This window comes from Danio aesculapii, chromosome 1 (assembly GCF_903798145.1).
Source record: "Danio aesculapii chromosome 1, fDanAes4.1, whole genome shotgun sequence".
NCBI classification, from domain to species: domain Eukaryota; kingdom Metazoa; phylum Chordata; class Actinopteri; order Cypriniformes; family Danionidae; genus Danio; species Danio aesculapii.
The window spans coordinates 5,331,653-5,346,652 of record NC_079435.1 but is presented as its reverse complement, the minus strand read 5'-3'; the positions used below and the strand labels follow the sequence as shown (position 1 = coordinate 5,346,652).

Genomic DNA, 15,000 nt, shown 5'->3' with positions numbered 1-15,000 from the left:
AGCACCACCATTTTGCTGCTTTCTCCTGAGGACGGAGGGAAAATAATGTAACTGATTCGTTTATTTGTGCACTTCGTTCACTGATTCGTTCATTTGTGCACTTAGTTCACTGATTCATTCAGTTGTTCACTTCATTCACGGATTCATTCATTTGTGCACTTTGTTCACGGATTCATTCATTTGTGCACTTCGTTCACTGATTCGTTCGTTTGTGCACTTCGATTACTGATTTGTTCGTTTGTGCACTTCATTCACTGATTTGTTCGTTTGTGCACTTTATTCACTGATTCGTTCATTTGTGCGCTTAGTTCACTGATTCATTCATTTGTGCACTTCGTTCACTGATTTGTTCGTTTGTGCACTTTGTTCACTGATTCGTTCATTTGTGCGCTTAGTTCACTGATTCATTCATTTGTGCACTTCGTTCACTGATTTGTTCGTTTGTGCACTTTGTTCACTGATTCGTTCATTTGTGCGCTTAGTTCACTGATTCATTCATTTGTGCACTTCGTTCATGGATTCATTCATTTGTGCACTTCGATTACTGATTCGATCGTTTGTGCACTTAGTACACTGATTCATCTATTTGTTCACTTTGTTCACTGATTCGTTCATTTGTGCACTTTATTTACTGATTTGTTTGCTCATGGACTTCATTTACTGATTCATTTGTTTATGAACTTTGTTTACTGATTCATTCATTTGTGCACTTAGTTCACTGATTCATTTATTTGTTTACTTCGTTCACTGATTCGTTCATTTGTGTATTTCATTCGCTGATCCATTCGCTTGTTCAATTTGTTTACTAATTCATTCATTTGTCCACTTCATTCACTGATTCTTTCATTTGATCACTCACTGATTCGTTCATTTGTGCACTTCTTTTGCTGGTGTACGTTCAATTAATTAAAACATTTATTTGTTTAAACACTTAATTCATTCATTCATTCACTTCAATTACGGATTCATGTGTTCATTCACTTGAATCAATAATTGGTCAACTTAATTCAGTAATCCTTTAATATATTCAATTGTTTCATTCATTCTATATTTTCCTGATTCATTCAGTTGTGCATTTCATTCATTGATTTGTTCATTTGGTCACATTATTCACTGATTCATTAACTCTGCCACATCATTAATTTGTTTTGCTAACTTCTTTTGGTAATCTCCATTGACATCAATTTCATTCATTTGTTTGAACACTTGATTCATCAGCTGATTCACTCACTTCAATTACTGATTCATTTGTTCATTAGCATGAATCACTAAATCAGAGTCACTGGTTCTCCACTCTGTTTGTGCTTCACTCACCCCGAGGAAGATGCTTTTAGACGAGTCGAATCCTGCGGCGTAGATGTGCGCGGTGTACGGCGGTGCTCTCTGACACACAATCCGACACGCAAACCGAGATATAGTGCTCTGAGATGTCAACGTATCACTGTTAGCTTTACAGCCCGCCACCGTGTCCATCACCACGAAATCTATAGGGCTTTCTGTGGAGCGGCCGATCTGCAAACAAACATACAAATAAATATGATTTAAACAGTTTGAGCTACAAGAAAAGGGAAAACTATGTCATTCAAACATGCAATTATCATCTATTAAAGAGATATTTCGCATAACAATGAAATTTCCATGTTAATTTACTCACCCTCTTACTTATTATTAATATTTTTATTTAACAACCTCCTGTATTCATGTATAATGTGTTTGTTTTATGCTCACGGTTACATGCTGATCATATTTTGTTGTGTATTTTGTTGTGTTCGCATCATTTCAGAATAAAATAATGACAAATTTGATGGAAGAAGAAAATAAAGAGACCAACCTGAAACATGTCGGTGGTGCTGTCGTGTGTGTATTCAACAACCACCGTCTGTGTTCTGGACAGCGTATATGAGACACTGTGTTGGTCTTTATTGCTGATGGCCTGCAGAAACACAAGTGTGTGTTATAGTTCCTCAAATTAACACCGGTTTTACAGCACGCAGGAATAACAGACGTCACAAGGTGTGTTTCCTAACATATATCTGAATGCATATTTCTGTATATCGCATAAAGGATGCCGTAAAATGCTAATAAAAATGATTACACAGTACAGACAACTGAGGCTGATGATTATATCTCATGCCACATGCAGCATGAAGATATACGCCATGATGGACGATCATGAATATACAGCCGGGGAATTGAGTATTAAACACGTCACCATTTTTCTCAGAAAACATATGCCGAAAAGGTGCCGTTGACTTGAAATCTTCCCCGGATGTTGGTAACAACCAAACAAATCCATATAAGCAAAGAAAACAAATCTAATTAGTTTAAATATGAAGTTATGTGTAGTAAAATGAAAGAACGCTGGGAAAAAGTATTGAACACATGAAGAAAGGAAGGTGTAGAAAGACATGGAAAGCCCAGACAGCAGCTGAAATCTCGCAGTAGTTCTTCAGCAACCCTCTGCCCTTCCTCAGTGTAAATGAATATCAGCTGCATGCAGATGATGAAGATGAAACCGGGGTGCTTTATTTATTTATGATTTAGACTGAAATGTATGTTGCAATTAGTGAATAATGATAAGCAAAACATTCCGCTTATGCAGAAGCCCTAAAAATACTATAAGTCAGATAAATTAGCGATAATATCTTTCAAAGGCATGTAATAATGCTAATGGGTCAGCTTTACCCTGGCAGTCTGAGCGCTGCATGTGCTGTGGACGGTGCTGGGTTTGACTCCATTGGCTTTCGGCCTCCTAAAAAGAGCGAATCGGCTCTTCCTTCGACCTCGGTCTCCGTTCGGCAAGGAGCCGTTGTAGCTGAATGGCAAACACAAACGCTTGAGAGAAGAAGTAAGTACAAAATTCGACTTTAGTACGATTTACCAAGCATGTGAGTGTGAACTTACCCGAGGACGATGAGCTCGCCGTATTTGACTGGTTTCAGCAGATCCTGTTCGGGAGACAACATCGCTCTGGTCTGCAGCTAAATTATAGTGTCTGAACGATTCGTTATTTCATGAACTTTCCTCCTCAGTGCTCCTCCATCACACTCTCTCCATAAGACATCTGCAAACATATGAGAACACAAAATGATTGGTCACACTTTATTTTGATAGTCCGTTTGTTGAATTTAAGTTATATTGCGTCTACATGCCAACTCATTCTCATTAGATTATAAGTAGACTGTTAGGTTGGGCTTAGGGTTAGGGTTAGTGTAAGTTGACATGTACTTGCTAAGTTTCTAATAGTCAGTTAAATGACTGTTGAAGGAGCTGTATCAGCAGATAAGCAGACAGTCTACTAATACTCTAATGGACCATCAAAATAAAGTGTTATGAAATGATTTGACAAAAACAAGCACATCCATCTCAACTGGTGCTCAGACACAAAAAATGATGGGAATTCATATGAAAAGGTGGCAACACCACTATATATATATATATATTTACTCTAAATCAGCATGTAAAGGAAAATCTTACATTTATGTTGAAAATGAAACTAAGTGCGTTCAGGGAAAAGTGGTTATTATATTAATATGCAAATAAAATAAAGTCATCCACAGCCAAGTTAACTATAATTGTTACAGAAATGGTAACCACCATTTGTTGTTATCCATGTTAAATGTAACTTTATTTACTTGTTAATTTAATTTAATTTATTTTCTTCTTTGCATAATTATATGCATAATTATACAGACAAATATGGTAAGACCAACGACGAGATGATCCCAAGGTTTCCATATCCTGGACCAGGCTGAATCCTGAGCAGCTACTGTGGTGGTCATGGAGGAGTGGAGAACATAAGACTGATTCCTGTGACGCTCCAGAGACAGACGAGTCTTCGCTGAGGCCAGCTTCCAGCCTCCGCCACTGAGACTGCAGCTCTGCACAAACGTTTGGCCAGCGGAGAAATTAAAATGGTCGTGCCCAACTGAGTCTGGTTTCTCTCAAGGTTTTTTTCTTCACTTTCGCCAATTAGTGAAGTTTTTTTTCCCTCTCCGCTGTCGCCTCTGGCTTGCATGGTTCGGGATCTATAGAGCTGCGCATCGTTGGATTTGCTCTTCAATATTTGGACTCTCAGTAGTGATTATTAAACCACACTGAACTGAGCTAAACTGAACTGAACTTAAACTCTACAAACTGAACTACACTGTTCCTATTTACTATGACCTTTTATGTGAAGCTGCTTTGACACAATCTACATTGTATAAGCGCTATACAAATAAAGGTTAATTGAATTGAATTGAATTGGTTATGTGATTATAAAAGTATAATGTGTCTATTACAGGGCCTACCTACTCACACTATGTTATCCGAACCATGCCCAGGTCTGTTTCCCGGATCGTTTGAGTTGTGTGAGTGCTCTGAATTGGGCTCAGGCACGGTTCACTTGGCCGGCCCTGGCCCGGTTGGAAGAGTGTGCCCGGTTCACTTGGGCAAAACGCGCCAAACCCCAAAACTGAAAGCGAGATGTGACTTCTAAGGGACTGTTTCATATGCGTTTATTAATCATTCTTACTGTTCAATGAACGCAAACTGTCGTAGTTTATTGAAGACGGAAACCTCTCACTGCACGAAAGCTGCGCACCTTCAGCAAACCTCCTAACTCAGGGATGGGCAAACTCGATGCTGGAGGGCCGGTGTCCCTGCATAGTTTTGCACCAACCCTAATCAAACAAAGCTTGTAGCTTTCTAGTGATCTTGAAGACACTAATTAGGGTGCTCAGGTGTGTTTGATTAGAGTTGGAGCAAAACTCTGCAGGGACACCGGCCCTCGAGGATCGAGTTTGCCCATGCCTGTCCTAAATCCTGAAGCCCGAGGACTTTATGACTGTTTATGAGCGTAAAACATGGCTGATCTGTTCGGCGAAATATTTGACTGCGTGTCACTGCATCCCCAACGACTAAAACGCTATTACTAAAGAAATCTCCACTGTGCTGAGCGTGAGCGCTTACTGAACAGCGCATCATCAATGACGGAAGCGTGCCCAGGCCCGAACGTAATGTGAGTGCGGGCCATCGGAGGAGACGGGAGGGGGGACAAGCGTGCTTTGGCCCAGTTCAAGGCCACTACATAGTGTGAGTACAATAGCTGAGTACATAATTTAAATATGACATGCATATGTACTATATCTTTTTTTTTTGTTGTAATTTAATTTTTGTAATTTTAATATTGTATATAAAACTAAATACAATCTACTTTTGGAGATTTTAGTGTTGCTGCCTTTTAATATATACACTGTTTTACAACAATTTTGTAAATTACCAAGTATTTAACTGTATTATAAACTGTATTTTACTGTAAGACTTTTATGCATATGTTACTGTATTTTAAAATCGCATTGTGAAAACTGCTGTATATTTTACAATATTGGAAATGCACGTCTTGATTTTGCCAAGTACGATGCGACCCTGGATAAACATCTATGTTGGCCTGGAACATAATTTTTTGTTGGAAAATGTAATCCATACCTGTTCCCTACCCCTAAACCCAACCACAACTGTAAAATATTCACAAAATCAGAGGAGAATAATAGTTGGATAACAATCATGTAGAAGCGCATAAGCCTAACGTAAGTCTAAACTTAAGATAAACCGTATCCCTTAATCCTGATTGGCTGATTGGAATGTTGTTCCAGGATCAACATAGATGTTAATACAAGAACATGTCCGACTTGGTGAAATCAGGTTGGGGATTGAAAATACATATCAAGATAAATGCAGCTGTAAATGTAAATACAGTTTTTTACTGTAATTACTTTACTGGTGAACTGCTGCCAGTAAGTTACTGTAGATTCTACAAGAAATTGTTAAAAGTGTGTTTTATATAATGACTAAATGTAAATATATTTACGTAAACATATAAGACAAACAAAGCAGGTTATGCTAATCCAATAACTGAAGCGGACTGCACCAACCGGACTGTGGTGCGTCCCCTCTTTACATTGTTTATTATGCATTAATAAGCCACTGGAACAAATGCCGAATGTTGGCGATGGTGTGTGCAATGCTAGAAAACAATGTTTACAATTCTAAAAGACTTCTAAGGGGCCGTTCACATATCGCGTCTGTATTGGAGTTGAAAATGTGAGCCGTATAGCTTCCTTTACCATTTTAGAACGCTCTCATGACGTTCGTCATTGCTAAACTACACCTTATTTAAAGACAAAAAATGTAACAGCCACTATTTAGCCACTAGAGGGCACGTATTCACAACAAACAAAGGCATATTCTGATGAGGGTGTAACTGAGTGTGGAATCATGGGAGTTGTGGTCTTCATCATCCAACGAGACTGCGCAAATCATGTTTGTGGATAAGAAAAATATTCAACACATTATCATGGTAGTATGAATCAAAGTAAAACTGAAAGCCATGAAAGCGAAAGTGAAACTAAATCTAAAGCTGTGACTGGCAGAGATGCAAGTGAGTTTTCTTGCATGTCTGTATGAGGAGGTTAAACTGACAAGACTTTTTTCATGTTGTCATCCAAAGCACAAGATATAAAAGCCCCACCCCCTTTTTAAAAGTGCAGGGGCTCATTTGCATTTAAAGAGACACAGAGAATGTGTGTTTGCTTCTACTTGAAAGAGGCATTTACAGCAATGTATAATAAATAATCTGAAGGGACTTTTGAGTCGAAACTTACAGATGACTAAATTATGAGTACACAAAATCCATTAACACACACACATGTGAATAATAAGGTCTTTAAAATAAAAAAATAACATGAGATCATGCACAGATATCACAGGGATGGTTTCACTTCCTCTCAGTGTGTGTTGGCATCAGTGTTGTTTTGCTCTGTCAGGGTCAAGCAGACACAAAAAGTCAGTCGACGCTGACACGCAATAAAACCACACACATAAAAATAGCAGGCGACAGAGATCCCTGTTTCCGACACAAAAAAACATCAACAGCCACAAATGACAGTGCTTTTTCTAGATACATGGACAAACAAAAATGAGTATAAAATAATATCACACATGAACACATGCAAAACAACACACAAATAAAACCTGAACTACTGCATAAAGCAAATGTGTGAATACAAGCAGGATTTGCATGTAAAGTAACAGAGGCATGCAAAAACAAACACGCATGCAAAGTGCAAAGCAACAAATATATCAAAACACTACAACGGCAAAAACAACAAACTAAATTAAATTAAATTAAATTAAAATGCCAGGAGGCAAATTAATCAACAAAAAAACTGTTGAATAAAATAAAATAAGTTTAATGAAACACACTTTTGCAAAACTCAAACACAAATCAAAAGCCAAAACAAACAACAAACACACACCAGCACACACTCTAAAACATTCTGTGTTGTATTAACCCAATATTGGGCCAAATATGGATAAACCTTACCCAACGGTGAGTTAATTTAAAACAATCTCATTTAAATGGCATTATTTTTATACAGCTGTTGTGTTTGTCTATATTTGACCCAATGAGGAATTTTTAGAGCACAACTTAAACCAAACAAAACAAGAAACAAATATATGCATGCACAAAACATCCATCAAACCTCATTTAAAATCCACAAATATAAAACTAAACCTTAAAAACAACAAACACATAATAAATACAGCTGCAAAGCAACAACAACAAATAAACAAAAATAACGAAATTAACCAACACACTCAATTACATACACCAAAAGTTGGGTCATTTCAACCTAACTTTGGGGAATATGGACAAACCCAACTATTGGCTTAATATTGGGCTATAAATTTTATCAAAAAAAATCTTAACCCACTAGTTTGGTTTATTTTTACCCAATTTGTGATGGGCAAAAAAGTTATTTGACTCTAAATAACCCTGCGACTTTTTTGTGTCCAAATCACCAAACATAAAACTAAGGCTTAATAACAACAAACATAAAACAAACAGTTGCAAAGCAACAAAACAAAACAAAAACAAACATAAAAACGAAAGTAACAAACACACACAACTACATTCACCAAAAAACTTGGGTTACTTCCACTGAAATTTGGGTAGAAAATGGACAAATCCAACTATTGGCTTAAAATTGGGCGATACATTTTATATAATTTTTTTAAACCACCAGTTTGGTTTATTTTCACCCAATTTGTGATGGGCAAATAAGTTATTTTATTTTACACTGTTATTTTGAATTACACTGTTCCTATTTACTGTGACCTTTTATGTGAAGCTGCTTTGACACAATCTACATTGCATAAGCGCTATACAAATAAAGGTGAATTGAATTGAATTGAATATTTTAAATAACCCAGCGATTTTTAGTGTACAAATCACCAAACATAAAACTAAGCCCTAATAACAACAAACACAAAACAAACAGCTGCAAAGGAAAAAACCATACAAACATAGAAACGAAAGTAACAAACACACACAACAACATTCACCAAAACGTTGGGTTATTTCCGCTGAAATTTGGGTAGAATATGGACAAACCCAACCATTGGCTTAAAATTGGGCTATAAATTTAATATAATTTCTTTAAACCACCAGTTTGGTTTATCTTCACCCAATTTGTGATGGGCAAATAAGTTATTCAATTTTAAATAACCCAGCGATTTTATTTTTTTGTACAAATCACCAAACATAAACAAAGCCTTAATAACAACAAACACAAAACAAACAGTTGCAAAGCAACAAAACTAAACAAAAACAAACATAAAAACGAAAGTAACAAACACACACAAATACATACACCAAAATGTTGGGTTATTTCAAACTAAATTTGGGTAGAATATGGAAAAACCCATCCATTGGCTCAAAATTGGGCTATAAATTCAATTCAATAAAAAAAAAATAAACCAGCAGTTTGGGTCATTTTCACCCATTTTGTGATGGGCAAATAGGTAATTTAATCATAAATAACCCAGCGATTATTTAGTGTACAAAACATCAACCATAAGCAAAAACAACATAAATACAAGGGCAAATAAACAAACTACACTGTAAAAAATGGTTAACTGACTTTACTTAAAACAATTGAGTAAACCCGTTACCTTAACACTTTTAAGTAAATGAGCTATACGTGCATTATTATGCAAATTAGCACCCACACATTATTTAAGCGGAGCATTTGTTGCTCGATTTTGGATTTTGATTTTTGGCTGCACGATATTGGAAAAAACTGATATTGTGGTGTATTTATTTCAGCAGTAAATATTGCTGTATCGTTAGAGTTTCACAAGATGGTTTGAATAGCTCTATTTGATGGTTTTCTGGGCAGTCTAACAGTATTCAGGTACAGAAATGTAATGAACTAATGCTTTTCTTATTTTGCTTTAACTCGTTTCCAGCCCAAACATCTTACAATTTTTAGATCGAATAAAGATATTGTTTTGTCTTCACCTTCAGAAATGAAGATTAGTTCAAATTAAGAGTTTTTCCTTAAAACAAGCAAAATGATCAGCCAATGGGGAAATAATCTTGTTTTCTCGTTGAAATGTAGATATTTGGACTAGAAAGAAAAGAAAAATTCTAAATAAGAAAACTTTTTTGTTGCATAAATCGCATAAATTATTAAATACAATTAATCTTTTCTTACACCTCCAAACATGATCATGTTTTTTTAGCTCTCTTAAAATGCCAGTCAAATTATATTTCAGACTGAACTAGAGCTGAACAATATCGTTTTATATATGTGTCCGGAGTAGTCACATCACAGGATATGCAATGTTAAGTTGCTTATTATAATCGATCAACAATTGGGAATCCATAAGATTTGTGGAGTCATTGCAACTAATTAGCATAACAGATAGTAACTTTATCATTTGCATGCCTTTTAAAGGCATTTCAAGCAAGCGTAAAGCATTCAGACACAATAATGTAAAGCATTTGTAACTTTAATGAAGAGAAATGCACTGATTTATTAATACAGTGAAGACTATACAGTGTTATTTTACAGTATTATTACATTTCTGTATCTGAATACTGTTTGACTCCATAAATATGTGTTTTTTTGACTTTTTTCTTTGCTCTATTGTAATTATTCTTGCAATTTGATTTTTTATACATGATTCACACCCTTACGAAATCAACCAAACCAATCTAAATTAATTATATATATATATATATATATTTTTTTTTTACAAATAGAGCTATTTAAGTCATCTGGTGAAACTGTATTCATGTCACAACATATATTGCAGCGAAACAAATTAGTGCAATGTCAGATTTTTCCATATCGTGCAGCTCAGCATTGCATTTCTTACGATGTGACTATTGCAAATGTGCACCAATGCTGAAATGATATATTGTACAGTCCTAATACAAATGAAGTTGAATCAACTTAACAGTTAAAGTGGGTTTACCGGCGTTATTTAGGTAAAGACAACTTGTTGCTTTTAGGGAAATGTGTTAACTCACTTTTTTCAAGTAACGTAAATAATCACTATTAACAGTGTAAACACATACACATGCAAAAACTACAAAAAAGCACACAACCACAAGATCAGCAGAGATAAACAACATTTAGCAGTTTGATTATTTTGAAATAATCTTATTTTCACGTTGAAATGTGGATATTTGGACTACAAACAAGACAAAAATTCCAAATAAGAGAACTTTATTGTTGCATAAATCAGATAAATCAATTCATCTTTCTTATTCCTCCAAACATGAACATGTTTTTGTGTCCAAATGTTTTAAGCTCTCCTGAAATGCCAGTCAAAGTATAATTCAGACTCATAGGGTTGCACAATATATCGTTTCAGCATGGATAATCGCAACGTGTGTCTGCAGTAGTCACATCACAGGATATGCAATGTTAAGTTTCTTATTATAATCGATCAACAATTGAGAATACATGAGATTTGTGGAGTCATTGCAACTGATTAGCATAACAGATAGTAACTTTATCATTTGCATGCCTTTTAAAGGCATTTCAAGCAAGCGTAAAGCATTCAGACACAATCATGTAAAGCATTTGTAACTTTAATGAAGAGAAATGCACTGATTTATTAATACAGTGAAGTCTATACAGTGTTATTTTACAGTATTATTACATTTCTGTATCTGAATACTGTTTGACTCTATTCGGAAAACCTTTAATAACCATCTTTCTTTGCTTTATTGTAATTATTTTTGCAGTTTTATGTTTTATACACAATTCCCACCCTTACTAAATCAATTTGTTCTCACATATAGAGCTATTCAAGCCATCTGGTGAAATTGTATTCATATCTATCTATCTATCTATCTATCTATCTATCTATCTATCTATCTATATATATATATATATATATATATATATATATATATATATATATATATATATATATATATACACATACATATATACATACATACATAGCAGCAAAACAAAACAACAATGTCAGACTTTTCCAGTATCGTGCAGCTCAGCATTGCATTTCTTACGATGTGACTATTGCAGATGCGCACATTACGATATCAATGCTGAAACAATACATTGTACAGTCTTAATACAAATGAAGTTGATTCAACTTAACAGTTACAATGTTTACTCACTTTTTTAAGTAAAGACAACTTGTTTCTTTTAATACAACGTGTTTACTCACTTTTTTCAAGTAACGTAAATAATCCCTTTTAACAGTGTAAATAAACAAATGCACACACAAAAACTAGAAACAAATGCACAACCGCAAGACCAACAGAGATAAACAACATTTTGCATGCTAAAATTTACATAAGAAAATCCAACAATGCAGTTTTTTTTTTTGCAATTGCGTAACTAACAACCCACCGACAGCTCAAGTGCAAATCTCCAGGCCTCATCCGTCTGCTCTCGCTCCTGCAGGTCTGCATGAATGACCCACAGAAAGAGAGAAAGCGGTCTTAAACAGCACAGATATCTGATCCCTGCTTAAAGCACTTCATCATCCGCCTGACAGAAACACTCCGGCATGCTGTGAATAAACTGCTCAGCTCATTCTTGCCCGTCACACACACACACACACTAACACAACCACACAAAGACAGATATGCGTCTTAAGGACAGATACCATCAGCCCTGAGGTGTGTGTGTGTGTGTGTCTTCGTCCCTCTCCATGCCAGACATTTGCTCAGAAAAATACAGAAGACATTTATTTGCACACTTGCCAGGCGACTACAACACACCGCACTGTTTCCATGGTAACCCCGTATACAGTGAGTGATGTATTATTGGATGTAGGGCGCACACCTCTCTGAGTTTTGAAGTATGCACTGGCACACTCGCTAATGATGAACTGTGATTTATGAGTGATTTTTGAACACACATATACACTCACTGGCCACTTTATTAGGTACACCTTACTAATAAACAGGACCCCCTTTTGCCTACAGAACTGCCTTAATCCTTCGTGGCATAGATTCAACAAGGTACTGGAAATATTCCTCAGAGATTTTGCTCCATATCTGTCAGCTGCACATGCATGATGTGAATCTCCCGTTCCACCACATCCCAAAGGTGCTCTATTGGATTGAGTCTGGTGACTGTGGAGGCCGTTTGAGTACAGTGAACTCATTGTCATGTTCAAGAAACCAGTCTGAGATGATTAACGCTTTATCACATGGTGCATTATCCTGCTGGAAGTCATCAGGAGATTGGTACACTGGTCATAAAGGGATGGACATGGTCAGCAACAATTAATTAGAAATTTGTGTTAACGAGCTGTTGGAGGGGGGTACCTAATAAAGTGGCCAATTCGCCCTCCTCATGTGAATTTTTTTATCTTTTTCAGATATTTCCCAAATTATGTTTAACAGAGCAAGGAATTTTTTACAGTAATTTCTATAATATTTTTTCTTTTGGAGTAGAAAATTTCAACAAGAATAAAAGCAGTTTTTAATTTTTAAAGCCATTTTAAAGTCAATATTATTAGCCCCCTTAAGCAATATTTACTGTATAAGCAATAATCTACAGCAGGGGTTCCCAAACTTTTCAGCCTGCGCCCCCCACTATGTTCTGAGGTGGCTATAAATATCCAAACATTGCACACATAACAATAGGCCTTTATAAACATGAGGACACTGACAACACAAAAAGTGCAACAGTCTAACAACCATATCCGTTTTATTGTCATGCATTAACCTCAGCTAAAGATCAGAGATCATTCTCAGTGTTCAGTTCAGTTTTTTTTATGTATTTGATTGCCATAAAAGTGTCAGGTCAGAACCCGGTGCTATAAAATCAATCTGCTACAGCTGACGCGATTGCTGTGTTGTTAACCTAACATAAAACACACCAATCCTATAGAAAAATAATACTTGAAAGGCTGATGACTTTTCATTTGCATGTTGTTGTTGTTTTCTATTAAATACTATTTTTATCTTCTGACGGTTATGGATAAAATATGATCATTCTTTTTTTTATTGTAGAAAAAACACTTGAAATTTAACATGAAAATACATTTTTTACATGTGAACTCTTCCCCCATCCCTCCCCAAAGCATCTAGATTCAGTTGAACAGGCAAATGTATTGTTATACATGGGCTAAGAAAAATATATACTGTATTCCACATACAAATATACACATATCAATCAATTAACCAGTAGTGTGAGAGGTATTTGCTTGTGCCATTGTATGGTTATGTTCCAACAATTGTTCAAACAGATCCCAAATTTTATAGTTCTCCTTTAACTTGCCCTTTATACTGTAGGTGATTCTTTCTAGTGCAATGTGATGTGTCAAATCTTTCAGCCAGTGGTCAATGGATGGACTTTCTATGTTCTTCCAATAGAGTGCTATCAAACGCCTTGCAACAACAAGACTCATATCAATCGTTTTAGTTTGATAATCTGGCAATGAAATATGGTCATTCTAGTATTTTAATTACATTTATTTGACTTGGTAATCACTAAGTGACTCCCTGTCACTGTCCCGCGACATCCCGGGGGTCCCGACCCTCACTTTGGAAACCACTAGTCTACAGTACAAACCATCATTATCTAATGACTTGCCTAATTACCCTAACTTTAACCTAGTTAAGCCTTTAAACGTCACTTTAAGCTGAATACTAGCATCTTGAAGAACATCTAGTCTAATATTATTTACTGTCATCATGGCAAAGATAAAATAAATCAGTTATTAGAGATGAGTTATTAAAACTATTATGATTAGAAATGTGTTGAGAAAATCTCTCTGGAAATTGGGGGAAAAAATAAACAGGAGAGTTAATAATTCTGACTTCAACTGTATTTTAGAACCTGGAATTTTACAATATCATGCAGCTCTAGTCCAGCCTCAGTAAAGCGAGCACTAACAGCGGCTGAAGTGACGGATCTGGAAATGAGGAAAGTGTTTTGGACACAGAGCTTGATTCAGGATGGATCTCAAAGCCCTGGGCTGGGCCTGAGCTCTGATCAACCCACCCGACCAGACTCTCCAGTCAAAGAGTGACTTCACTGACAAACAACAAAGACTCTTTTATAACACACACACACACACACACACACACACACACACAACCGCCGATGCTCAGATCCAGAGCTCTCGACGCAGCCTGACTTCATCTACTGTGTGTGTAATAGAGACAATTTATTTGTTTAACCGCAACATTTCAATAGCGATATGAGCAAAAGTCCATGCAAATGTCAACCTTGCCATGAAAAAGATCACACCAAAATAGTGAAATCGTTTATAATTTTTCTGTGTAAGCAGGTATTTTACAGTACTTTTTTTTTTAATAATTATTTTTTCAGGGTTTTCACCTTTATTTGAGAGGACAGTAGAGAGTATTGACAGGAAAGCATGGGGAGCAGAGAGAGGGGAAGGATCGGCATACGACCGCGAGGCGGAATCGAACTCGGGTCGCCATGAGCACCGGAGCGCATGTGTTGACACACTAACCACTTCACCACTGGCACAGGCTATTTTACAGTACGTTAACATATCCAAAAATATATCTGTCAAAGTTTTCAAACAATTATATTTGATTCACCAAAGTCACACAAGAGCCAATTTCACATTCGTCACATCCATAACGCAGAGATGTCACATGCATAACCACGTTTTTTTTCTTATAAATGCAAAATGTCCAAT

The 15,000-nt window shown here is 36.1% G+C and overlaps 1 protein-coding gene across 3 annotated transcripts in view; it reads right to left on the bottom strand.

Moving 5' to 3' along the window:
• Positions 1-15,000, bottom strand: part of peli1a (pellino E3 ubiquitin protein ligase 1a) — a 50,468-nt gene that overhangs the window by 29,518 nt on the left and 5,950 nt on the right. The window contains exons 2-7 of one of the 3 annotated variants that reach the window (XM_056456296.1): positions 11,721-11,776; positions 2,905-3,064; positions 2,686-2,815; positions 1,832-1,933; positions 1,315-1,512; positions 1-25 (exon numbers count right to left, since the gene is read on the bottom strand). The exon at positions 1-25 is cut by the window's left edge and continues 164 nt beyond it. In XM_056456296.1, the coding sequence (XP_056312271.1) occupies positions 1-25; positions 1,315-1,512; positions 1,832-1,933; positions 2,686-2,815; positions 2,905-2,966 (517 nt within the window). In that variant the 5' untranslated portion in view covers positions 2,967-3,064; positions 11,721-11,776. Of the gene's footprint in view, positions 26-1,314; positions 1,513-1,831; positions 1,934-2,685; positions 2,816-2,904; positions 3,065-11,720; positions 12,400-15,000 lie in introns of those variants that run through there. The other 2 variants (XM_056456288.1, XM_056456279.1) reach the window with 2 other exon arrangements.